Source organism: Prionailurus viverrinus, chromosome X (assembly GCF_022837055.1).
Source record: "Prionailurus viverrinus isolate Anna chromosome X, UM_Priviv_1.0, whole genome shotgun sequence".
NCBI classification, from domain to species: Eukaryota; Metazoa; Chordata; class Mammalia; order Carnivora; family Felidae; genus Prionailurus; species Prionailurus viverrinus.
Window position 1 is genome coordinate 83,238,627 of NC_062579.1, and position 26,592 is coordinate 83,265,218.

The following is a 26,592-nucleotide window of genomic DNA, read 5'->3' on the forward strand; positions in this document are numbered from 1 at the left end:
GACAGAAACAAGCACTGCATTGGACAACCCATGGGTCTGACCCAGAGTCTCGAGTTTCTTATATTCTTGGGAGAAAAAAGCCATATGCGGTATTTCTCCTAAAAGCCCCCAAACCACAATGCCACACATTCCACTCTTTCCCTCATAGCCCTACAGAGGCTTCTGGACGCCTCCAGCTCAGCCTTCTGAAGACAGTGACTCTTCCTTCTCCCAGTGAAAACAAATTCACCGTAAAAAAGGAAAATATTCCATTATTCTTGGTCCTACTTTATGTGTATCATCTTGAATAATTCTCACTGGGGCAGGAAAAATTAAGATTTTAATCATAAAGGCTGATGATGATTTGTACAAATCCTAATGAATCACTTTCCTCAATCCTGATCCTAAAAACAACAAAAAAAGTAGATGACATATTATCCAGATCTGCGCATCAAATCCTCAGAGTTGTGAATCTGCACTACTTCAATCCACCCACCAATTTCAGAAGTACGTCTGAAATTTGGAAGGTGCCCATCTGATTAATAATGAACGCTTAAAAATTGTTAGCAATTAACACTTCAGAGTCTGGCCATATCATACATCTTAAAAATAGCATTGTTGCAAATCATTTTTTTTAACTCAGTTTTACTTCTGTAAACCTCAACAATCATAAACATGGATTTGTTTTTCCTGTTTATAAAAAGAGTACACACATATTACCGGGGAGGGGGGGAAATCTCTTTAGAAAGGTACAAAAGAGAAAATAAAGATGTTCTGCAATCCTAGGACCACCTAGGAACAACTCTTGCCTTAGTGACTTGAAAAATAATGTCCTGGGGTGCCTGGGTGGCTCAGTCAGTTAAGCATCCGACTTCAGCTCAGGTCATGATCTCACGGTTTGTGAGTTCGAGCCCCGCATTGGGCTCTGTGCTGACACCTGGGAGCCAGGAGCCTGCTTCAGATTCTGTGTCTCCCTCTCTCTCTGCCCCTCCCCTGCTCCCTCTCTCTCTCTCTCTCTCTCTCTCTCTCTCTCTGTGTCTCTCTCAGAAATAAACATCAAAAGAATTTTAAAAAAGAAAGAAAGAAAAATAATGTTCTGAACCAACTAAGACAACATCATGGACTAACCTGTTAGGCCGTTTTTTATTTTATTTTTTATATTTTTTAATTTACATCCAAGTTAGTTAGCATATGGTACAACAATGATTTCAGGAGTAGATTCTTTAGTGCCCCTTACCCATTTAGCCCATCCCCCCTCCCACAACCCCTCCAGCAACCCTCTATTTGTCTCTTATGTTTTGTCCCCCTCCCTGTTTTTATATTATTTTTGCTTCCCTTCCCATATGTTCTTCTGTTCTGTGTCTTAAAGTCCTCATATGAGTGAAATCATATGATATTTGTCTTTCTCAGACTGAATAATTTCGCTTAGCATAATACCCTCTAGTTCCATCCACGTACTTGCAAATGGCAAGATTTCATTCTTTTTGATTGCTGAGTGATATTCCATTGGATATGTATACTAGCCTGTTAGACCGTTTTTAATCCATCAGTTGACCCATGTCTATAGCTGCCCTTGTTTTCAAATCTCCTTTAAGTGAGATGCTTTTAGAAATGGAAGAAATACTAGAAAAGTTGGTCAAAAAGGATAACCGATTGCAAAGCTATCATTCGGGCACAAGTAACCTTTTAATATATTCTACCCTGAAAACTCTGTTTTGTCGTCAACCTCACCTGAAGTTATTTTTTTTTACTGTTATTTTGTGAAAGCAACCACAAAGGTCTCCTTGACCAAAATGCATATGTACTGCTCGTTTCTAAAATCCCTGCAAATTAGTCACCTGTAGATTTAGAAATTAGTTCAGTCTCCATGGACTGATTCTTGGCTTTTGCAGAGCTTACCAAAGGACCAATTAGTGCCAATTTTGATTCCTGTAGGAGCCTCGGACATCTTGTCTATCAGGAATGCAAGCCTGCCAATTTATTTCACAAAAGCCACTGAAAAATCTGATAACATTTATTTTAACTAATAACAGACACACAGCTCTAAAATACCTGAGCTAGCTAATAATCACCCCCATGAACTTTTAAAGAATTAGCTAAGATTTTAAATAAAGCATGGCTAATGAGGAGGTGCTTTGAAAAGCTGTGAAGCCAAACATGTTTATAGATCATGTGCAATGAAAGAAACTGTTCTTAAGGTTTTGCAGACATGCAGTGACAGCTCAGTGTACAAGTAAGGAAAAAAAACAATTCTCTGTAATGATTAATTATAATGAGCATTCCTTAAAAATTGAACATCCTGAAGCTTTCCAAGGAAAGTTCAGGCAACACAGGTGACCTTTAAATAAAAAGCCTGCTTTTCATCAAAAGTTAGAAAAATGCATTCCTACCATTTTTAAGGGGATGAGGAAGGGAGTGAATTTACAGGCAAAGAGAACTCAAGTCAAGAAATTTTCTTAAAATCCAGACATGTGAATCAGTGTGCTTTTCAAAGTCTGTGGAAGAAAAACACCTCTTGGCAAAGACTTAATATGAAATAATGTTGTTTGCCTGATAAGAGACAGAAAAATCTTATACAGGTTAGAACTGTACATGGAGTATGGGACTCGATACAGTTTTACTCAGGCTACAAAAGAGATTTGTTCCTAAAAGGTTACATATGTGTTGAATTTATGTAAATGGATTAATCTTGAAGTCACCAGGAAGGCCTTAAAGAAACTCTATAGTGAGTCCTTCTGCAAAGCAAAATATCTTTGTCAAGCGAACAGTCACTCCCTAATATATTTACCTCATTTAGATTTATAAATGTAATGTTGACTTAAAACAGGGGATGATGCAGTAATAAAATGTAGCACTAGCTGTTTAGAATAGTATTCTTCTGAAAGAGAAATCTTTGGTGGAAAGGAAATCTAGAATGTACAGCTTGAAAAACTGGACTGTTGTTCACCTTTGTTGCCACCCTCCCATTTTAAAAGGTAGGGCTCTGTTATGACTTCTAAAGGGTTAGTGGTGATTCATTCTCTGGTAGTAAAATCAAACAGAAGCCATTTTGAAAAGGGGGGTGGTCACAGCATCAAACGGAGGTCAGCCTCCGGAGAGACCTTAGGTATTATTTAGTCCAACTTTTCTAGCATCCTGGTGAGGAAACAGAGATCCAGGGAGGAGAAGACTATAATGCAACTATTAGGAGGGAAAAGGCTGGAAGGGTCTGTGGCTTTGGGGGAAGAAGCAGGAAAATGACCCCCCCCCCCCAGCCAACACGCTGGGAGAAAAGCAGGAAGCAAGTGGAGGAGGCCTGACGACAGACCACACTGTGCACGCCCATTTCACCAACGGTACCAATAGCTACAGGAAATTTCCATGGATCAAATCACCTTCTAGAAGTTACTTTACTTTGTTTGGCTTGCTTCCCCACTAGACTTCTAATACACAGAAGTGCTGATTCACAGCAAATGCTTTACTAGATGGCCAGGAAGCTTGAAGCACTCCCTTCCCAATGTTCCACGGCACTTGAAAATAATGTTTCAAGTACAGCATCAGGACGAAGACTAAATTATTGTAACAATAGTGGCACATCTTATACAAAAATCTCAATGTCCCTGAGAAATACAAAGCATATATATATATAATATATATATATAATATATTATATATATATAATATATATATATGTAGAAGCAAAGCATGGTTATATCATAGTTAGGGAAAAATAATGAGGGGGAGGTAAAGAGAACATATCCAACGAGAAGCCGTTTCATTTCAACGTGAGTCATGCGAAACATCTGTGTCTGAATGGGAACTCTGTTTTCAGCAGTACATTGAGAGAAGCTAGAAAAATGTAAACCTTTAAGGGGGGGAAGGGAGGGTGAGAAGGAGATCGTGACCTTCTAAAATATATGAGAGATAATGACGATAGCCAATTTACTCATCTGTTTACGCCTGTGAAGGTGATTACAAAAGCACAATGTTATTAACTGCAAACAAACACGTCAGAAATGGAGCTGTGATCGCTCAGAAGGTGTGCTTTTTAAAGTGAAGTACACCACTCTGAGTACCGGGAGTCTCACTCTGAGTACCAGGACTCTAACAAGCTCACCCACAATGACAGATGTTTTGGTACTTTAGGGACAGAGCGAGACTAGGGGCTTGGGGTCTAGCTCTGTACTCTGGGGATAGGTTTTTGGTATCAGACTAGAATCATGCTGGCCAGCCCCACACAGCACGGGTTGATTTCATGTAAGTGCTGGGTGCTAAAAAGGAACAGTGCACGATCCAAGTGACAGCGGTATACAGAGTTGAGGTATCAGTGATCCAGGGAGCTAGATATAACAAAAAGCGCCTTATGGTTTGTGAAAACGTTACTAATCTATTGAAATATGACCTAACGGTCTACTTTAGAATTCTTCCTCATGCCTTCAAAATGGAAGCACAGAAATAAAGGATGCTTGACTATAATCTAGAAAATACTTTGTCTTTTGTCAGCAAACTGCTACATGAGCTCCTGCAAGATCACTGGTTATATACCGGCTATACAAGTTCTCCTACAAGCAAAAAAGCTTACTCATTTATATCATCTTGAAAATGACACACTTAGAGTCACCCCTTAGGTCAGACTGCAGCTGTTGTAATGTCATTGGTTTGATATCCTTTCAGATCTTGAAAAACAAACATGGCTCCCAAATGGTATAACTATACATGTTCTAGCCTGTGTATTATTTTCAAGGACTCCAACATACTGCCTGAGCGTTTCTTTCTGTCTGAAGTACCATGTCTGCCCATCATCCTGTCATTCAGAATTAAGAGAATCCTGTCAACTGAAGAACACAGAACAATGGTAATAAGTTTTTGTGTTCAAACACCAGGCAGATCACTTCAGATTTCACCCTAGGGGAGCAATTTTCCTCATTTAACAGCCATTTTCGCCTCACAGATAGATATTTCAATTTATCAGTTAATGAATTTTTCCCCCATATCATTTACTCTTCATCCTTCTCATACATACCTACCAGGGCAATAAGTACACCACAATGGGGACAAGAATGAGCATTTCTCAGAAGGGTGGGGCCAGAGTTCCAATTTGTCTTTATGGTCTTTGAGGATGGTTTTGTTGGTTTTTAAATCACTACACAGATTCCTTGACAGGCCACCTACAGACACTCATTTTACATGTTATGATTATTATTTGAGGATATAGAACATGGAAGCATCACCGATCATTCTGTCAATTCAACACTGACTCGAAGTTAATTACATCTACTTGTGAAACCATTTATCAAATGTCCCTCACAGTATCAAAGAGAAGCATTCTAGCCTCTAAAACCACGTCCGATTGATGTAAATCCCACCTTCTTATTAACTTCCATTATAAAACTAGAGACATGTAACCAAAACAGAGGTCCCAAACAGGCTCAGTTAAAAACCACGGATGAAGAAAAAGAGGAGGGCAGTAGCTGGCTCTGTGGTAGCTCACTTGTTTCCTCATCATTTGAAAATTAGGTGGCTATTACCACCGGTCACGTCCCTCGTCTTCATGACCACAGGGGTGTCTCTCTTGTTACTGAAGTTACTCACCTCTATGCTTTGGGACCTCTAGACTTAGCCCTCTTCCGGCTTTGATCTGGGCATTTGCGCCCCTTTAATTAGGAATTCGATTGCAGTAACACGCTTCACCGGTGGGGGTCAACTCTCCAACTGCCCTTCTACCAGAAAAGCCCTATGTTAGAGGCTTCTGCTTATATAAAACATACTCGTTACTGATCTTTGACTTAAAAGTTCTCTATTAAAATTCTGTAATCATCTCCTGTTTCCCCCTGTGGCATAAACATATGCAGCTCTTTGCAGTTCAGGTTAAATTTAGATACTTATGGTGAATACGAGATTTCATTCTTGGAAGAAAAGGGATACCTATTTGACAGTGGGAAATTTCTCCAAGTGAAACGTATGCTTTCATAATATAGACTGACCCCCTTGTAAAGGAAATTTGCAATACAAGTAATTAACTTATATATAAAGATAAACCATAAACAAAGGCTTTCCCACAATCCTTTTTAATAATGACTGTATATTCAATATGGCCTCAATTACATGAATATGCACATTTATTGATACAAAGACACAGAAAAATAATTTAAAGAAATATTCCAAAATGTTAACAGTAGTTATCTCAGAACGGTGTAATTACAAATGGCTTGCCTTTCTTTATAATTTTGGAATTTCCAAAGTTTTCTTGTTCAATAAATTAGAATCACTGTACTATTATGGACAATAGGTTTAAATGTGTATGTGCATAGGCATATATGCCTTTTTATTCTGGTAAAATACACATAATATGAAATTTACCATTTTCACCCTTCTTAAGTGTACAATTCAGTGGCACCAAGTACATTAACAATGTTGTACAGCATCCAGTTCCATAACTTTTTCATCGCCCTGAATGGAAACCCTGTACCCATTAAACGCAGTCAGCCCCTCCCCCAACCCGTGGCCACCACTAATGTGCTCTCTCTATGGAGGTGACCATTCAGGGTATTTCATACAAAAGGAACCACACAGCATGCGGCCCTTTGTGGTTAGCTTCTTTCCCTTAACATAACGTATCTAAGGTTCCTCCATGTGTCACTACTTTATTTCTTTTTCTGGCCGAATAATATTCCATTGGATGGATATACTGCATTTCGTTTATCCATTCATATGTTGATATACATTTGTCTTGTGTCAGTACCTTTTGGCTATTATGAATAGTGCTGCTATAAACATCTGTGTACAAGTTTTTGTTTCAACATCTGTTTTCATTTTTGGGGGGAGGGTATATACCTAGGAGTGCAAATGGCTTGACACATACTTTTTAAAAAATGCTTTTAATTCTACTTTGGTATTCTGTATTTCAAGTAACGAGTGTCTTTCCAGAATTATTAAGGATAACCCTTATGACAGCATCCCCATAATAATACCATACCATTTTTAATCACTGACTATGGTATGTTTTTTTAAGCCCAAATCACATTCTTGTACTTAAAAAAATATAATTTTCACCTTTACTCTTTGGGAACAAATTTCTCTTATGCTAAATACTTCAAGCTATGATGAACTAACCAAGACAGTCTATTCCTCTAGGCATAGCCATTCTGACAGTCCCTAATTCACTTTCAAATACCTGTATGTTACAAGTACAAATATACATGTATTTTTGTTGTTATTAGTTTAACCAGAAGGTTATCAGTAAATAGATGTCAATATTTAAGCCTTAAGGAATGCATTAAATATACAATATACAGGGGCGCCTGGGTGGCTCAGCCAGTTAAGCATCCAACTTCGGCTCCGGTCATGCTCTCATGGCTCCTGGGTTCAAGCCCCATGTCGGACTCTGTGCTGACAGCTCATAGCCTGGAGCCTGCTTCCCATTCTGTGTCTCCCTCTCTCTCTCTCTGCCCCTCTCCCACTCACACATTGTCTCTCAAAAATGAATAAACATTAAAACAATTTAAAATAAAACAAATATACAATATACAACGTATGAAGGTTAACTTTAGCTGTAGACCATACTTGACATGGGCTAAAGAAGAGGGTGGTGCACTGTGCACCTGCCCGTAGTGATTTAACTACTATTGGATTCTCCCATTTTTCCTTCTCTCCAAAAGACATGTATGCATATTTATGCAATATACATTCATGCCATACACATGCACAATCACGCATGTGCAAACCCCCACACACCACAACCAAACTCAGTGATAGCAAATAAGAGTAGGAGTGGTTTTGTAGCTCAGTCATCCCTTAGATTTCAGGCTTGTCCCCCGTTATCGCTTCTACCCCTACCCCTACACAGATGGCACTCTGCAATTCAGAAAGCAGAAATAAAATTCTAGCTAGAGAAGAGGAAGGAGTAGCCTTCAAACATTCAAAGAACCACCCAAATTTTAATATTTGTTAATAAGTGAGGGATATAATTTGGGATCATTTAAAACTAAAACACTGGGGAATGCTCCCGTGATATTGGTAGACTTCTCTTTAAGAAAAATTCAAATAGGAACGATGAACTTCTAGAAAACAATCAATTAGGACATTTTAATGCTATGAAAGGTTTTACACCATCCAACTTGGCTCCGATCAACAGTAGCAAGTGATTTTATTTTTTCCTTTACAAAAAAAAAAAATCCCCAAATGCTTTCATATTCTGATAATACTCCAAAAAAACCCCATGTACTACAAAACTCAAAAGGAACTCTTTTGTCCTACTCTCTGCAGAATGTCTTTTTAACAGCTCAGGTATAACAACAATAATTTATATCATAGAGATTTTTTCCAATGAAGATTAGGAACTTTATAAATGTCACATTCTATAGGTGGAAAACTGAATGGCAGTGGAATAAGTTGTCCCAAGTCTCACAAGGAATCAGGGCAAAGCCAAAAATAAAATTCAGGTCCCATCAATTATCAAGACAGTGATCTGTCCACAAGGAAAAGTATCTCAGTTACCATGGCAGGTAGCCATTCTAAAAAGGCAGAAAAATTAAAACGTGTTCTACCGTAAAGATACAGTCCCGTCGGGGCGCCTGGGTGGCTCCCGTCAGTTAAGCGTCCGACTTCGGCTCAGGTCATGATCTCACGGTCTATGAGTTCGAGCCCCGCGTCGGGCTCTGTGCTGACAGCTCGGAGCCCGGAGCCTGTTTCAGATTCTGTGTCTCCCTCTCTCTCTGCCCCTCCCCTGTTCATGCTCTGTCTCTCTCTGTCTCAAAAATAAATAAACGTTAAAAAAAAATTAAAAAAAAAAAAAGATACAGTCCCGTCATTCATGAGTGTTTATGTGAGAGGATGCTACGTGTATCACTGCAGTCCCATTGTTTCACTCTTGGAGTACTTATTTCTTTACGCTTTGTGCATACTTCTTTTTCTCTGCTTGTAGACTATAAGACACTTTATGGTGGGGACCAAATCTGAGGACTTTTGTGTATGTAGCACAGTGCCTTGAATGTAGTATGCATTCAGTAATGTGTGCACATTTGTGTGTGAAATTTCATGGAAATATGGTTAACTATCTCCTCCCAACCACCAAAACAAATCGTAGTGAGAACCTCCAAACTTCCTTAAAAAGCCAGCCCCACATACTACACAATAAAAAATATGATCGATGTAGGCTATTTCGATAACGACAATGCTCAAGAGATACCCGAGATGTGACCTTAATATTATTTGTCAGCGTGTTTAAGTGCATAAATTAAGGTAGCCCAGAATGAATTGACATGATTTAAGTGTATTTATCCAACACCCTGTGTGTATCCACATGCTGATTTCCCCAACTGCTGTATTATCCTGTCTTGCTCCTTGCTTCTGAGATATATCCTCTGACCACCTAGCTGCTTGGAGGCCGTTATGACCAAAATACATCAGAATGGAAATAAGAGGAGAAATAAATTCTAATCAGTCCTTCTTACTACTTATTAACAGCTTTGTGAGGTGCTGTGGTACAGTAACAGGATAGAAACAAACAGCAACTTCAGTTTGGGGATTAAAACAACACATGCCTTAAAAAAACCAAAAAACAGCAACTCCTTCACTGATATCTCATTGATCAGATGTGAGGTTTATTTATCCATGTGACTCTCCACCTCCACCCCACTAGAGAATGGGCTGAAAGAGTTATTTTCTGGGCCTAATTTTTAACATTTACTCAGGAATTACCTTCATTTTTCTTTAAGAAATTTCTATAGTCTTACCTCCCAGTCCAAATAATCACAGACATCTTCAAAGTTAGTGAGCAGAGACACTGAGCAGAACAGCCGTGGTAACTCATCCCTTGTCATTGGGGGAAAACGGCTATCTTTAAGGGCACTGTTGAAAACAAAGCAAACATTAAAGCAACCACTAGATATGAAAGACTCCTACTTTCAAATGCAATCATTTGAAAAAGGTTAAGAGACACACAAAAAAATCAGTAAGGTGCCAAAGATGCCAATGATCTTCAAATGTATTCAAAGATTTTACAAGTCATTTTTTTTCATTCAATAGACTGTTTATCAGCCAATCCTGTGACCAATTGCAAAGAGTGAATGGTCAATTACATTTACTGTACAGTCATTTCCTGGTGCACTTCCTGTTACTTGTAGAATCTGAGAATATTTTAGTTTACTTTTGAGAAGAATAAAAACCAGACCAGTAGAAATTTTGGGGAAGACTTCTAGATCTAGGGCTGGTGGAAAAAAATATATATAGTTAAAAAAAAGTTCACACTAGGTTGGCCAGTTACCATAGAACAGCACTCAGAGTTCAAAAACGATCAAAATTTCATTTTCTTCAAGCAAAAGAAATCAAAGAAAATTAAAATAATCATGCAAATTACTGACTAAAAATACAGGGCTTTCAGGCCCCCTATAAAGGGTAATTCAAGATATGACTCAAAAATTGTGAAACTGCAGGAAATTGGGCTAATCTAGGAAATAAAAGTATGATTAGGAGACCATTAATCACATCAATGGATTTCTGAGTACATCAACTCTGATTGGATCCTGTAATCAAGGGTAATATACTACAGTGCCAAATTCTAGAAAAAAACCCTACTGTAAAGGACAAAGATGTTGGAAGACCATAATTCTCCCTGCAACAGAAGAAAAGACAGAAAATACACAGACATGCGCACACACACGGAGACGCTGTATGTTTCTTATACTTTTAAAAGAAACTACCTCCTGGTCAAGAAAAACAAACACACCTCTGATTATACTTTATGTTAGTGGCACTGCTGGCATTTGTGCCATCGATCTTCCAGTCTTCAAATCCAAATGTCCTATATAGCAGCCAGACTCAGAAAATGTTCTCACAGATTAATCCCTGGAAGTTCAAACTTAGAGCCTACAAACTGCATGGGGGTTATAAAAAAGTTCCATGGCCCTTAGAAATCACTTAATACCTTTTTCAGGGACTTCCTCATTGCTGGATTTTTTTTTTTCATTTTTCCATCCCTTCCTTTGCATTCTGAAACTTGTTTATTGTATTGTTAAAATATAACCCCTATGTTTGTATTGTTTTAATGTCTATTTATTTTGAGAAAGAGAGAGAGAGAGAGAGAGAGAGAGAGAGAGAGAGAGAAGCAGGGGAAGTGTAGAGAGAGAGGGAGAGAGAGAATCCCAAGCAGGCTCCACACTGTCAGCATGGAGTCCAGTGCAGGGCACGAACCCATGAACCGTGAGATCATGACCTGAGCCGAAACCAAGAGTCAGCAGTTCAATGAACTGAGCCCCCTCTGGTGCCCCTCATTGCATTTTGGTGATGGTTCTATCCTACTATTCAAAGGAAAATGCTTATAGAAAGATATGTACTATATAAAGTATAAAGGTGTTTTCCCATTCAAGGAGCCAAGATTAGCCAAGAAATTCAGGAAATCTGTGATAATTTATACTCTGAGAACAGCATTTCACTATTTTATAATTTAACAACATAACTTTTCCAGAGTTTGGCCTCTTTTATTTTCCTGTTGGCAGATAAAATTAAAAATATTTTTTTCAGGCTCTCATCCAAAGCCAAGATAAAGACATGTATATGTGTGTATAACCAACACCCTTGCCCCTAACAAACACACATACTGAACAGAAGTTCTAAAACATAGAAGAATCTCACACATTACAACAAAAAGGCTGTTTTAACTCTTTTTAAGCATGTAGTTCTGTGTGATTAAGTACGTTCACAGTGTTGTACGACCATCACTACCATCTATCTCTAGAACTTTTATCATCTTGCCAACTTAAACACAGTATTCATTCAATATGAACTCCCCACTCCTCCTTCCTTCCAGCCCTTAGCAAAAGTGTAATTTAAATATACTTTCATAATTTCAAATAATTATAATAGGGTCATTAATGTTTTTATATATATAACTACTTATGGAGATATAATTCACATACTGTAAAATTCACCCATTAATGTATACAATTTAATGGGTTTTACCTTATTCACAGAGTTATACAACCATCGCCACTATCCAATTTTAAAACATTTTGTCACATGAAAAGAAGCCTCATACCTGTTAGCAGTCAGTCTCCATTCTTCCCTGCCCCCAGCTCCTGGCAAGCATTAATCTACTTTCTGTCTATGGATTTGCCCATTCTGGAGTTGTCATGTAAGTGGAATCGTACAATGTGGGGCTTTTTGTGGCTGTTTTTTTAGCATAATATTTTGGACATTTCATCCAAGCTGTAGAGCTTGTATCAGTACTTCATCTTTTAATTGCCTAATAATATTCAATCGTGTGGCCATATCACATTTTGTGATCCATTTCTCTGGTGAGAAGCATTTGGGCTGTTTCCACTTTTTGGCTACTATGAATAATGCTGCTGTAAACACGCATGTATGAGTTTCTGTGTGGACATATGTTTGCATTTCTCTTGGGGAGAGACGTAAGAGTGGAATTGCTGGGTCATATGGTAATTCTATGTTTAATTCTTTTTAATGATTATTTATTTTTGAGAGAGAGGGTGCACGTGCACAAGCAGGGGAGGGGCAGAGAGAGAGAGAGAGAAAGAGAGAGAGAGAGAGAGAGAGAGGGAGAGAGACATGGAGACACAGAATCTAAAGCAGGCTCCAGGCTCTGAGCTGTCAGCACAGAGCCTGACATGGGGCTCGAATTCATGAACGGCGAGAAAATGACCTGAACCGAAGTCAGGTGCTTAACGAATAAGCCATCCAGGTGCCCCTCTATGTTTAACTTTTAAGGAACCAGCAAACTGTTTCCCACAGTAGCTGTACCATTCTACATTGCCAACAGCAACGTATGAGGTTCCATTTCCCCATATTCCTACCAACACTGGTCATTGCCTGCCTTTTTGGGTAATAGTGCTAGATCTCCTTTAGTGAAGAGGTTTTAAAAAAATCTATCTCTAGCTTTTACATTAAAACAAGACACCTCCTGAAATTAACAGTTAATTTCTCAACACTGTGACGCAAGTCATTTTGTTTACTTTATTTCCTAGAAAACCAACAAAAGGTAAATTTTAGCTTAGTGCAATTCAAACTATTTCAAGTCAATGAAATTTTCAAGAACCTAAAATGTAACTCCCATGATATGGAGCCTTGCTGCTCAATCATTCTGGGCAAAAAAAAAAAGGAAAGATTAATTAGAACAATGAGTAAGTGACAGAATACTAGCATGGGTAATGAGACAAACTGATAATCATGCCTCGCCATACCAGGACTCAAATGTATTAGCTTCAAAACTGAAATAGTGAAGGTACATTAGTCATGATAGAAACAGTCTGATTTTACCAAAACAGTCATTCAAACAAGACTTTTAATTCTGGCGCTTTTTTTTTTGTAACTCTAAGTAACTTTTCATTAATTTCATGAGCATAGAAAAATTCCAAAAGGTAGGAAGCCCTCAGTATTTCTAAATGCAAAATCCTAGGGAAAAGAACTAGCAATGAAAGCCTAGCAAGGGTTTAAGGGATTATAAAAAAGATGAAAAATGCAGCTGGAGACTGACCTCGGTCAGAGCTGCTAGGCTGGTGTAGTGTGCAAGCTGAGACTATAGAGGGGATATGCCATCCAGAGTTGGGCAGTGGCTTGCTCAAGACGACCCAGCAAGTTACCCACAGGTGTCGAGGCAACCCAGCAAGTTAGTGACACAGGTGGAATACAACCCCAAATCTCTGACTCGGGTCCAAAATACTTTCTAGTATCCATACTTCAGTTGCCACCTGTCAATGGATTAGCATTTTCTGTAATTTTAAAGTTAAATGCTTGCCTTACTTGGCAATTCTGATCTCATACCTGTACTGCCTCTGCCTAAAGAAGATAAATAATAATTTAATAGCATTCATTAGTAGCCAAAGGGTAAATAGAGCTAGACTTCCTGTCTACTGGAAATCTGCAGGAGCAAAAAGGATTTTAAAATATTAATATCATCCATGGAAAACATTTTATACCAAAGTAGTGTCTGCCAATTTAAATTCTAGGCAGTCTAAGAACCTGACAAACAAGGAGATCTTGTATTAAATTCATATGAAGTTCTCTTTGCTACAATAGGAAGCCATTTTCTCATGTTTAAATATTGCTAGGGGGAAAAAAACCCAGTTATATACAAAACCAGCTGGCTGCTCCATCACACATGTGATGGATGGGTAAGGTTTAAACAACAGTTTAATTCACATACCAAATTCAAATATATTCAATTCAAATTGGCACCTTACCAAGAATATATTTTACCTAATTGAGAAGCAGCATTAACGTCTGTCAAAGTTAATATCTAATGTTAAATAGCACTTTAATGAAAACGAACATTTAAAAAAAGGAATTAAGAGTTTAGCTATCAAAGAATCAAAGTTTGTGACAGTGCCTGGAAACTATGAAGGAAAAAAAAAAAACAGCCGAAAGGAGACAAAACCTTAGATTTTACAAGGTTCATCATAAGCGACATAGCATGCAACAGAAGTGATTTAAGTGAAACTAGTGAGTTAGCCATTTACTCACTCGTTCCTTCATTCCTTCCACTTTCTAAACCTTTGAGGACTTTAATCAGCTAGCCAGTGGAAAGTTACCACACTGAGAAGGGCTTCATATTACAGGCCATCATTTTTCAGGACAAGGAAACACAATTAAAACCAAAATGAAAAAAATCTGTTTGGATAGGTGAAGAAAAGCAAATCAAGCATACATTAGTCTGAAATTAAAACAAAAAAACGTTTCTTTCATGAGGGGTTTCAATCATCTGGAAATTCTTCCATTCCTTATCAGAGATTCTGGAACACGTGTGGCTTGTCTGAATTTGAGAAACTTAGAATGCTAGAATCCTAAGCCTAAATCTCAAAAGTTATCCATAAGCTCTACTTCGCATTAAGAAGCAATTTTAGCTTCCCATTATTAAAAAAAATAACAGATGTAAACCAGAATGCAGAAAAGTGACTATGCATCAAACCTAAGGATACAGAAGAGCAACAGAGGACAGGATTATGGATAAGGAAGGAGGAAGGGAACCCTCTTTTGGTAAGTGAGGCCAGTGATCCAAAAGGAAATTTTCAATTGTAAGCCACAGGTAAGTGTTACTTAATTGGGGGACGCTTTTCCCCTTTAGACTACTAAATACAACCTACTTAGTGCTCAATGCATATTAACATTAAAATGTATTGATTTTAACATGTATTACAAAATGTGATATGATGGGTAATTGATGGGGAGTGGAGGAAAACACTAAGGGATGGAACAAAAGGAAGAGAAAGAAAGGAGGGACAAAAATAAAGATGGAGAGGAAAACAAGAAATAGGAAAAGGAAGTGGGAGGCAAAAAAAAAGGGTAAAAAAAATAGAGAGAGAGACATACACACAAAAGGACAAACAGAGAAAACAAGGAAGAGTGGAAGGTAGGAGGGAGAGAGAGCAAAAGTGCAATTGGTCCTGCAGGTTTTCATATATATTATTTGGCTCCTATCCTATAGGATTCACTTAGGCTTTAGCGTGGTATCATCCACTGCCTTCTGATTAGTGTAAACTTCTTTTTTTTTTTAAGTTTACTCATTTATTTTGAGAGAGAGCAGGGGAGGGGCACAGACAGAGGGAGAGAGGGAGAATCCCAAGCAGGCTCCGCACTGTCAGCACAGAGCCCGAACCACGAGCTCATGACCTGAGCTGAAATCAACCGACCAAGCCACCCAGGTGCCCCATGATTACTGTAAACTTCTTGAACTGCTCTAACCTCAAGTTCTTAAAAGGCTTTACTCTCTGAGATAGCCGTAGCTGCCCACCAGGAGGGAAAAATACTGTCTAAGCTGCATGCTGTGATGACCACAGCAATACTGTCAAGAATCTGCCTCCCTCACCAGAAGTTCCTCACCTCGCCTTTAAATGAGGAGACTGGGTTGAGTCTGACTTAGTGGAGCAGAACTACAACTGGAAAATATAAGATACATAAAGAAACAGATGGCCACATGTTTAGTGTGAATGGCAGGTGTTCTTCATTTCCCTCCGTATAATGTCTACCTAACGCCGTCTGCAGACTTTTTGGATTTACTCTATCCTGTTCTTAGAAATGAACTACCAGGAACAGTTTTTGTTTCAATTATTTTTTCTGCTGAAAATCCATTGGGTATAATGAACATAATTTATGACCCAGGTTCATCTTTTTTTAATTGAGGTTTAGTTGACATACAGTATTATATTAGTTTCAGGTATACAACATACTGATTTGACATTTGTATACGCTGTGAAAGGATCACCATAGTAAACCTGGTTACCATCTGTCACCATACAAAGTTACTACAATACCGTTTACTATATTCCCCATGCTGTACATTACATCCCATGACTCCACTCATTTCACCCCTGCTCAACTCCCCACTCCCCTCTAGCAACCATCAGTCTGTTCTCTGCATCTATGAATCTGGGTTTTGTTTTGTTCGTTTTCATTTTGTTTTTTAGATTCCACATATATGAAATCATATGGTATTTATATCTCTCTATAGCAGCATAATGCCCTTAAGTTTCATTCATGTGGTCACAAATGGCAAGATTTCATTCTTTTTTTATGGCAGAAGAGTATTTCATTATGTGTGTGTATGTGTGTGTGTGCATGTTATTACTTCTTCCTTATTCATTCATCCGTCAATGTATACTTAGGTTGCTTCCATATCTTGGGTATTGTAAACAATGCTGCAATGAACACAGGGGTGCGTTTATTGTTTTGAATCGTGTTTCCATTTTCCTCCCATACCTGGTAGAATTGCTGGATCGCATGGTAGTTCTATTTTTAATTTTTCAAGGAACCTCCATACTGTTTTCCATAGCAGCTGCACCAATGTACATTCCCACCAACAGTGCATGAAGCTTCCTTTTTCTCCACATCCTCACCAACACTTGTTAGTTGTTTTCTTGATAGCAGCCATTCTGATAGGTGTAAGGTGATATCTCATTGTGGTTGTGATTTGCATCCCCCTGATGATTAGTGATGTAGAGCATCTTTTCCTATGTCTTTTGGCCATGTGTATGTCTTTGGAAAAAGGTCTATTCATATCCTCTGCTCATTACTTAAAAGGATTTTTGTTGTTATTGAGATGTATGACTTCTTTATATATTAACCCCTTATCAGATTTATGATTTGCAAATATCTTTTCCCATTCAGTAGTTTGCCTTTTTGTTTTGTTAATAGTTTCCCTTACTGGGGCGCTGGGTGGCTCAGTTGGTTAAGCGTCCGACTTCAGCTCAGGTCATGATCTCACAGTCCGTGAGTTCGAGCCCTGCGTCAGGCTCTGTGCTGACAGCTCGGAGTCTGAAGCCTGCTTCAGATTCTGTGTCTCCCTCTCTCTCTGCCCCTCCCCTCCTCATGCTCTGTCTCTCTCTGTCTCAAAAATAAATAAAAACATTAAAAAATAAAAAAAATAGTTTCCCTTGCTGTGCAGAAGCTTCTGATGTAGTCCCATTTGTTTACTTTTGCTTTTGCTTCCCCTGCCTTTGGGGTCAGATCCCTGCCCCCCCCCAAAAAAAAAACTATCACTAAGACTGATGTCAAGAAGCTTACCACCTATGTATCTATGTTTTCTTCTAGGAATTTTATGGTTTCGGGTCTTATATTCAAGTCTTTACTCCATTTTGAGTTAATTTTTGTATATGGTGTAAGGTATCAGTCCAGTTTCATTCTTTTGCACATAGCTGTCCAGTTTTCCCAATGTCATTTATTGAAGAGACTGTCCTTTCTCCATTGTATATTCTTGCTCCCTTTGTTGTAATTTACCACACATGCATGAGTTTATTTCTGGGCTTGGTATTCTGTTTCCTTGTTCTGTGTGTCTGTTTTTATGCCACTACCATACTGTTTCAATTACTACAGCTCTGTGGTATAGTTAGAAATCTGGGCGTGTGATACCCCTGGCTGTGTTTTTTTCTTTCTCTAAACTCTTTGGACTATTCAGGGGTTTTTTGGTAGTTCCATATCAACTTTGGAATTATTTGTTCTAGTTCTGTGAAAAACGCCATTGGAAGTCTGATAGGAATTGCACTGAATCTGTAGATTGCTTTGGGTAGTATGCGCATTTTAACAATATTAAATCTTCCAATCCATGAGTGTGGAATATCTATTTCTTTTTGTCTTTTTCAATGTCTTTCATTAATGTTTTATAGTTTTCAGTGCACAGGTCTTTCACCTTCTTGGTTAAATTTATTCGTAGGTATTTTATTCTTTTTGATATGACTGTAAATGGGATTGTTTTCTTGATTTCTCTGATAGTTTGTTAGTGTACAGGAATGCAACAGATTTTTGTGTATTAATTTTGTATTCTGCAATTTTACTGAATTCATTTATTAGTTCTAGCAAGTTTTTTGTGGAATCTTTGGGGTTTTCTATATACAGTATCATGTTATCTGCGAATAGTGATAGTTTTACTTATTCTTTTCTAACTTTCATGTCTTTTATTTCTTTCTCTTGCCTAACGGCTTTGGCTAGGACTTCCAATACTGTGTTGCTAAAAATGATTAGAGTAGGAATCCTTGCCTTAGAGGTTTTAGAGGAAAAGCTTTCAGCTTTTCACCATTGAGTATTATATTACATGAGGGTTTGTCACGTACGGACTTTATTATGTTGAGGGTATGTTTCCTCTATATGGACTTGGTGGAGAGGTTTTATCATAAATGGATGTTGAACTTTGTTAAATGCTTTTTCTGCATCTTTTTAGATGATCATATGATTTTAATCTTTCACTTTGTTAATGTGGTGTATTACATTGATTGATTTGCAGATGTTGAATTGGAATAAATCCCACTTGATTATGGTATAGGATTCTTTCAATGTACTGATGAATTCAGTTTGCTCATATCTTGTTGAGGATTTTTACATCTATGTTCATCAAGGATATTAGCCTGTAATTCTTTTTTTGTGGTGTCCTTCTCTAGTTGTGGTATCAGGGTAATCCTGGCCTCATAAAATGAGTTTGGAAGCATTCCATCCTCTTCAATCTTTGGAAGAGTTTGAGGAGGGTAGGTATTAAATCTTCTAATGTTTGGTAGAATTCACCAGTGACACTGCCTGGTCCTGGACTTCATTTGTTGGGAGGGTTTTGATTACTGATTTAATCTCCTTACCCTAGTGATCTAGTAATCAGTCTAATCAGATTTCCTATTTCTTCATGATTCCGCCCCGGAAGACTGTAAGTTTCTAGGAATTCATCCATGTCTTCTAGATTGTCCAATTTATTAGTGTATACTGGTTCATAGCAGTCTCTTATGATCCTCTGTGTTTCGGTTGTATCAGTTGTAACTTCTCTTTTATTTCTGATTTTATTTATTTGAGCCCCCCCCTTTTTTTTCTTGGCGAGTCTAGCTAAAAATTTGTCCATTTTGTTTTTTCAAAGAAGTAGCTCTTAGTTTCACTGATCTTTTCTATTGTCTTTTTGCCTCTATGTCATTTATTTCTGCTCTGATCTTTATTATTTCCTTCCTTCTACTAACTTTGGGGCTTCATTTGTTTCTCTTTTTCTAGTTACTTTAGGTGCAAAGGTGAGATTTCTCTTATTGTTTTGAGGTAGGCCTGTATTGCTATAAACTTCCCTCTTAAAACTGCTTTTGCTACACCTCATAGATTTTGGCATGCTGTATTTCTATTTTCATAGAATGGTCAAGACCTTGTATCCTGGAGTCAGATATACCTGCATGTGGATACTGGCTGCATTACTTACTAGTTGGGTGGCATCTGGGCCGGTCTCTTAACTTGCATGAGCCTCAATTTCCTCATCTATAAAATGGTGATAATAATAATACCTACCTCACAGAGCTACTGTGACAAGTAAATAAAATAATAACACCTGCATAAGTGCTTTGTATCCACTAGGTGCTCAATAAGTAGTGACTGTCAAAGAACTTTCACTGTAACTTTATAGTCACAGGACTGTCCCCATATCATGACTCGGGTGAAAGAAAGGGAGCCCAATAATAAGAATGACCCTTCAACCTTGATACAGGGGAATCTAAACAAGTTATCTTCTCTAGGAATTAAATGTGGCCGTCTCAAGGAATACTGACTACTTTTCCAGGCATGGTATTTTTGAGAAGGCTTAATTTCATTTTCTTTCATTTTCTTTTTTCTTTAATGTTTATTCATTATTTCTGAGAGAGAGAGACAGAGTGTGGGGGGGGAGGGAAGAGAGAGAGGGAGACAGAATCTGAAGCAGGCTCCAGGCTCTGAGCTGTCAGCACAGAGCCCGATGCGGGGCTAGAACTCACAAGCCATGAGATCATGACCTGAGCCAAAGTTGGACGCTCAACTGACTGAGCCACTCAGGCGCCCCTCTTTAGTTTTCAAAATACTTATTATGTACCTGTTACATTCATCTGATCATGTGAAGAGCCATGAGGATATAAGAATAGATTAGAAAATAATATATGGGTATGTGTAAAAGATTTATTAAAATCACATACAATAAGAATGCTGGAATGGTCAGATAAGGTTCGTTTCTTTTCTGGAAGGATCTGCTTTACACTCTCTGCTACTGGTTTACTGGTTAACACGTGACCCAGAATTATAGGTAAATTTACAGAAATGAAATGTATACATACTTTTCTCTAGTTAACAAATCTACTATATCAAGTAATGTGCTTCTTCATTAAGAATTTCTATTATTCTACAGGTATGCATTCCTATGTTGCTTTGTGACTTTTAGTGTTCCTGAGCTAGATTTTTAAAAATCTCCAGGGCAGGGATTGGTCTTTTACTTCCATACAGGAATCATTTACCAAGAAATGCAGTTCCCTGAACTGTTATCAATTTATCTTCAATGGATTTAAATATATTATCATCTACTGTACTGGTTATGCTACATCAAAATTTTTAGGAACAAAACAAAACACTTTCTGAATAACAGACACAGAATGAGATGTGCTTTCCTCTTCTAAATACCTGGTTTAAATGTTTTGATTCTTATCAGTAAGAAAAGTTTGATCACATACCCCCAATATGTATATTTATTTATAAGTACTACTATCACTAGCTAATATATCCAAAGTACAATATATGCTTGAGTAAGCTTTGTTGTTAAAGATAGCATGTATAAATACATATTATAAATAATGTTCTTGATCATTTCTTATTGTGAGGCTGACATCTTGTTAGGGTATCTTCATTCTTAGTTTAGGACTTGTCCAACCAAGTCATAAGGTAATTTGTAGAAGGGTTAGCTAGCTCCACCATTTTCTTGTCTTTGCCTTGTGCTTATATTGTTACTATTATCACCAATGCATTGTTCCTTTGCAGGAATCGTCTTAAGCTACTTGTCCATCCTGCATGGGTTAGTTTATCTAGCTTTAGCTAACCTATGAACAATGGTCAGATGGCTTCAGAAGACTCCTACAAAGAAACCACTGGTTGAAGATAATACTAAGAACCATGAATCCACTTAAGCAGGTGCATGTAAACTAAAATACATTGCTATATGCTGAAAGTGAATGAAAGGAGTATACCACTATCAATTTCCATCAAATCATGGATATCATACATTTCCTCAAGATCCCTCATTTAGAGTATATGACAGTGACCTTCAGGTATAGACCAAATGAGGACACCAGGGGCCATCTATACACAAAGTGTTAGTGGAGGTTAGTGGGTATCTTATTTTAGATAAAAGGATCATAAATAGAATTTCTAATTTTTTTATTCTCACCCCACAGTGGATGGTCTGGGTGCACCCCTCTTTGGAGACTGCAAATCTAAAGCTCCTAATCAAATCCTAGCAGACTGGTTCTAATATACGTAGACACATGATATTACGAGCAAAGTCAGCCTTAAATACAAAAAAGCCAATATCTGCTGAGTAGCTACTGTAAGCCAGGTACTATGCAAGTATTACCTTGCTGGAGTTTTCAAAACAACCCCATTTCGTAGATGAGGAAACTGAGGTTTGGTGAGATTAAGCAACTTGCCGAAGATCATAAAAATAAGGTAACAGAGCTGACATCTGAACTCTTCAGGGCTGCCTGTTTCTAGAGCCCATTCTCTTTGCATGGTACCACTTCTAGAATGTTAGCAAATCAACATATATGTATACACACACATTTCATCAGTTTTAAGGAAATTTTCCCCCAATTAGTGCTGCTTCCCCTGGGGTTTAACTGGACGCTTTAGGTTATAACTGTGAGCAGGTTCTGAAACTAAGATAAATGGTACTTTTTTAGTCAAAGTATTAGCTTGTTTTTGTTCTCATTTTCTCCATTTTGATCTTGGTGATTCAGAGCTGCTGCCATTGAAAAACATGTTTTATCTAAATTTAATAAGCCCTATTAGTGAGACACTAAGCCTTCCCCTATTCTGAAGCCTTTCCACAATTTGAAATTTAATCTGCTGGAAGTCAATAATAGCGTTACCAAAGAACTAGTTTTGGACATATCTAGACTGGCGGGCCTGTTTCTGATTTTTAACTTTGCTATTCCAACCTGAATGAAAAAGCTCTGTCATCCTCACCACAAAAGTCCTGCAATTTCTTTGCTCCCCTCTTTCCATGGTAATCAGATCTACAAATTAAACCCCAAACTGCGAAACGTATGTTGTCACTGCAACTTATGTGCCACGTTAGGGTGGTCTGGCCTTACCCACTGGCTAACTGTCCTCTCTGAAACTTTTGCCAGACCTAAATGCTACAGGTCTGCTGAGAGCCAGCAGGCTAGTTCTTATTGTGGGGTCTGTCATTTTCTCAGATGTCACTGATTGGGGGCTCAAGGTAACAAAGGAGAAGAATGTCGTCGGTCTTAAAGATGAGGTACAAGGTAAACTTATCAACTCGGTCATGGTTGAGGGAGAGAGAGAGAGAAGGAATCCAGCCCTCCCCACTGCCTCACTGAGATGTCTTTCATCTTTAGTTTCCTTCTCTTCTTCCCCCTCCCCCCAACTTCTGGATGTTTTCCTCTGTCCTTTCCTCTTTCAACGCTAATAAGGTAAGGAGGATAGAATAGGAACATGTGATAAGGAGGAGATGAAAGAAAAGAGGGATAGGGATAACACTAAGACAAAGGCACAGAGCTGCTGCCCCCAGCGGACACTGTAACAGGCCAGGGTGTGAGGCAACCGCAGGTTCTTATGCTCTGCCATGGGGTCAAGATGACTCATTCCCTTTGGTACTGGTTTGAAGGTTGTATTTCAGCCTTTGGCGAGTAGCCAGGTGACGGTGACAGAGAAAGGTACAAGATCCACTGCTTGGTTCTCTCTAGGGTCTTAAAGGTAACCTTGAAAAGCAGAAGGGGTGCTGGGAAGAAAAGTCGAGGGCCTCGGCCCCCTCACCGCTCAAACAGGCAATGGGTCTAGAATCAGCTCCCGGATTTGTATACTTTCCAGTGGCAGATTTCTCCATGATGAATCAGAACCACGTGTCTGTTGTTAAGGCTTCTGTCACTTGCCTTACACCGACTGAAGTGGAACTATTCTAATTTGTATCAATGTGTGGTACCTTCGGGGAAGAGTTTCAATCATTCCTGTCATCTTTGTTTTATATGATTCTTCAGAGTTTCCCAAGGGTCTTCACATCTTTTATCCTAGCTGACCCTCAAAACAGCTCCCTGAAGTAGACAAAGTGAATGCTACATTACATTAGAAACCGTACTAGATGCCCTTGAAGAACAAGGCCCCCTACAGTCATAGGGTCATCCACTGTCAAAGCTACAAGCACTCCGAGATCATCCAGTTTGCACTCTTCATTTGACATTTGGGGGAACTAGAGCAGAAAGTGACTGTACGGCGCGTCTCCTGACTTTCCTCGTCCCCCATCCACTGACCTTTCACATGTTTGTTGACCGCCTCGGTCTTAATCCAATAACATTCCAGAACGGATGTTCAAGGAGCAAAGAAGAAAATGATGCCAAAGGCATCAGGGAACAGCTAGGATAAAGCAGTGAGCTTCCCAGCATAACCCAATGCTGCCAGGCACCTGGCCCTTGTCAGTAAGCTGAAACCATGCAGAATCTAGAAACTGAGCAGATAAGGGTGCAGGAGCGCCAGAGCCAACACCCGTGAGGGTGGCAAATTCGAATAAGGTCTTCACTGTTCCCCTCCTTTGTGTTTCTAATTCACCCCCTCCTCATCCTGCTTTGCTCTCACACACTAGGACGTGTTGCTTTTTCCTGATTGTGCTTTTTCTTTGCTCTTTTTGCCCTTACAGTCCATCTATTCCATCCCATCAGTTCTCCATAGTTGCTGAGCTGCAGGGAAGGAACGTTCAGCGGAAAAGTTATGCATTTTATAAAAATAGCGTATTTAATGCCCTTTTCTCCAGCTCTGACAACTAGAGGCTCTTTCCCTGTTGTAAATGCCACCGTATGTTCTGGTTGTACGTGTATAAATAAGTCAAATTTATAAGGCGGTCAGGGCAAGATAACCTCAACACCCATTTTCAAGTAAATATCACAATGCCATGCGCAGATGGAGCATGAGGGAGATATGTGGCTCTTGATGTGCTGCTAAAGCCCTCGGACTTTAATCCAACCTACCTTCCAGTCTTGGAACAGGTTTTGCTTTATTCCTTTCAACGGATATGTTTAAACTGAGCCGGATCCAACGGACCAGGGTATTTTAGCTCTTCATCTCTTGTTTGGTCACACCTTGATAAACCCAATTTTCAAAGGCCAAGAAAACTTTCACTTGTATAGTCTTCCATTCTACTGCCATTAAAAATTACTTCATTCTCCCACTGAAAAAGGTCCTTACTCTGATTGTGTTTCCCTGAAACAAGCACATGGGGTAATAAAATACGCTGGAAAAGCTCTAGCAAAATGCTGCTGAAATCACGGCAATTGCTGATTTGGTACTATAGTACATATTAGGAAAACCACAATAGATACTAAAAGGAAACAGCATCATTTGGGGATGGAAAAAATGCAATGGATAAAAGGCACGCAATTTAAGTTACGGTCAAGTGACAAAACGCTATGTCCCCACGGCAGAGCCTGCCACGAATAAGTGGCAGCCCCAATGATTACTGTTGGAAGGGAGTATCTATGAACGTGAGTTAATGAATTCAGCAAATATTTAGTCAGTGCCTGCTATGTGCCAAGCACAGGTATACAGCCAGGGGCACAGCACTGCTCAACTGCAGTTTTGTGGAACACCTGACTTCACAGAAGTCTTACTACACCACCTTAACGTGACCGGCATTTATATGAGCAACACGGAACACCTACCGTAAGTACAGATCTCATAAATGGACTCACGTTTTAGACATGTAAAGCAAAGAAACAAACAAAAAATCAGCCCCCAAAAGAGGAAAGCACCTAAATTCACAAGGCCTTACTACTTTTCACTCTACAGATGCTATCTTGTTTGCAGAAAATCTACCAGGCTTAGCAAGACCCTGTGGAAATCCAATAACTAAGTTTTTGACTCTTCCATACCCACATACGTGTTATACGTGTAACTTCATTAGGCCATAAACTCCGTGAGTATGGCCGCTGTGCTCATTTTTGCTCACCACTGTATACCCAGTGCCTGGTGTTCAGTAGCTGCTGAGGAAACACTGAAGGAGTAAAAGACGGAATATAGGAAGGTAGTCCCAGATTTAATAAACATGTGTTGGTAATATAATTAACACTAAAATGGCCCTACTGCTTCTACTGTATTAAATAGCAAACGTTGCCCTATACGCTAAATATCCTTTTATTCATCAACTTAAAAACTGTCCACACTAAAGTGTGTTTTCCCCTGTCTCATTTAGGTGGTCACTCTTTTTCGTCCTTTTCGTCTTTTTGTCTTTTAGTCAGTTAAGTTGCTGTGCATCCAGAGGGCAGCATGGTTTGGCAACATTTTTCTACCTAAAACTCACGGACCACCGCTACAAACAGACAACAATCCACCTTCATGATAGAGTCACAGGCTTGCTTTGATCTCACAGGCCTTTTCCCCCAAAGAAAACACAGATGCCTCGCATCCCGAAGGAGCTCGATGGCCTCTTATGTTTCTGGGGTGATTATTACTATTCCGTTGTAGTTGGAAACATATAGGGACCCATATTCCTGGTCTATTTTTATGCCTTTCACACTTTGGGATAAAGGAACATCTTATGAAGTGGATGAATCACAAGTCAGCGAGGGCAGGCTCAGAGAAAAGAAGCACAAGGTAACGTTCCCTCAAAGAACACGGGCCTAAAGAAACTCAGCCATCAGTTCACAAATAAAAAAATCCTTTGAAAGATTCCTCTTCCCCCTCTCTGGGTTCTCTGTGGGATTTCAGGTGAGTAAGCATCCAAAGGGAAACGGGGACTTGATGGAAATCAACCCTCTGGAGCCATGAGAATGTTCTAGTGGGAGAAGGGCTGGCTCCAGAGAAGAAGACTAATAGACCTCTCTAGTAGGGCCGTCAGAATGTTTATCAACTAAGAGGTTCTACAACTTACCAGGCTGATAGGGGTTAAAGGATTAGTATGCACCAGCACGCGTTCTCTCAATCACATTAGACTTGTAAATTCCCAGGTCTGGTTTGCCTTTTACAAGGAATAATATTGGTTTAGAATAGGCTGCCCAGAGCCCGTTCCACGAATCTGAGAGACGAGGTGACAGCACCTCATTTTCCTTTGCCGCTGCCATGTCTTCTCCCTCCCCCATGGAACTAAAAGTCACTTCTCAGACTTTGGTAAACAACATTAAGGAAACTGAGAGTATATTTTCTGTGGACTTAACTTTC

General features: G+C 39.0%; 1 protein-coding gene across 2 annotated transcripts in view; it reads right to left on the minus strand.

Moving 5' to 3' along the window:
* The window catches only part of AMMECR1 (AMMECR nuclear protein 1), a 111,619-nt gene that overhangs the window by 12,960 nt on the left and 72,067 nt on the right, over nt 1-26,592 (minus strand). For both annotated transcript variants that reach the window (XM_047844442.1, XM_047844441.1), the window contains one exon: nt 9,693-9,807. In XM_047844442.1, the coding sequence (XP_047700398.1) occupies nt 9,693-9,807 (115 nt within the window). The remainder of the gene's footprint in view (nt 1-9,692; nt 9,808-26,592) is intronic.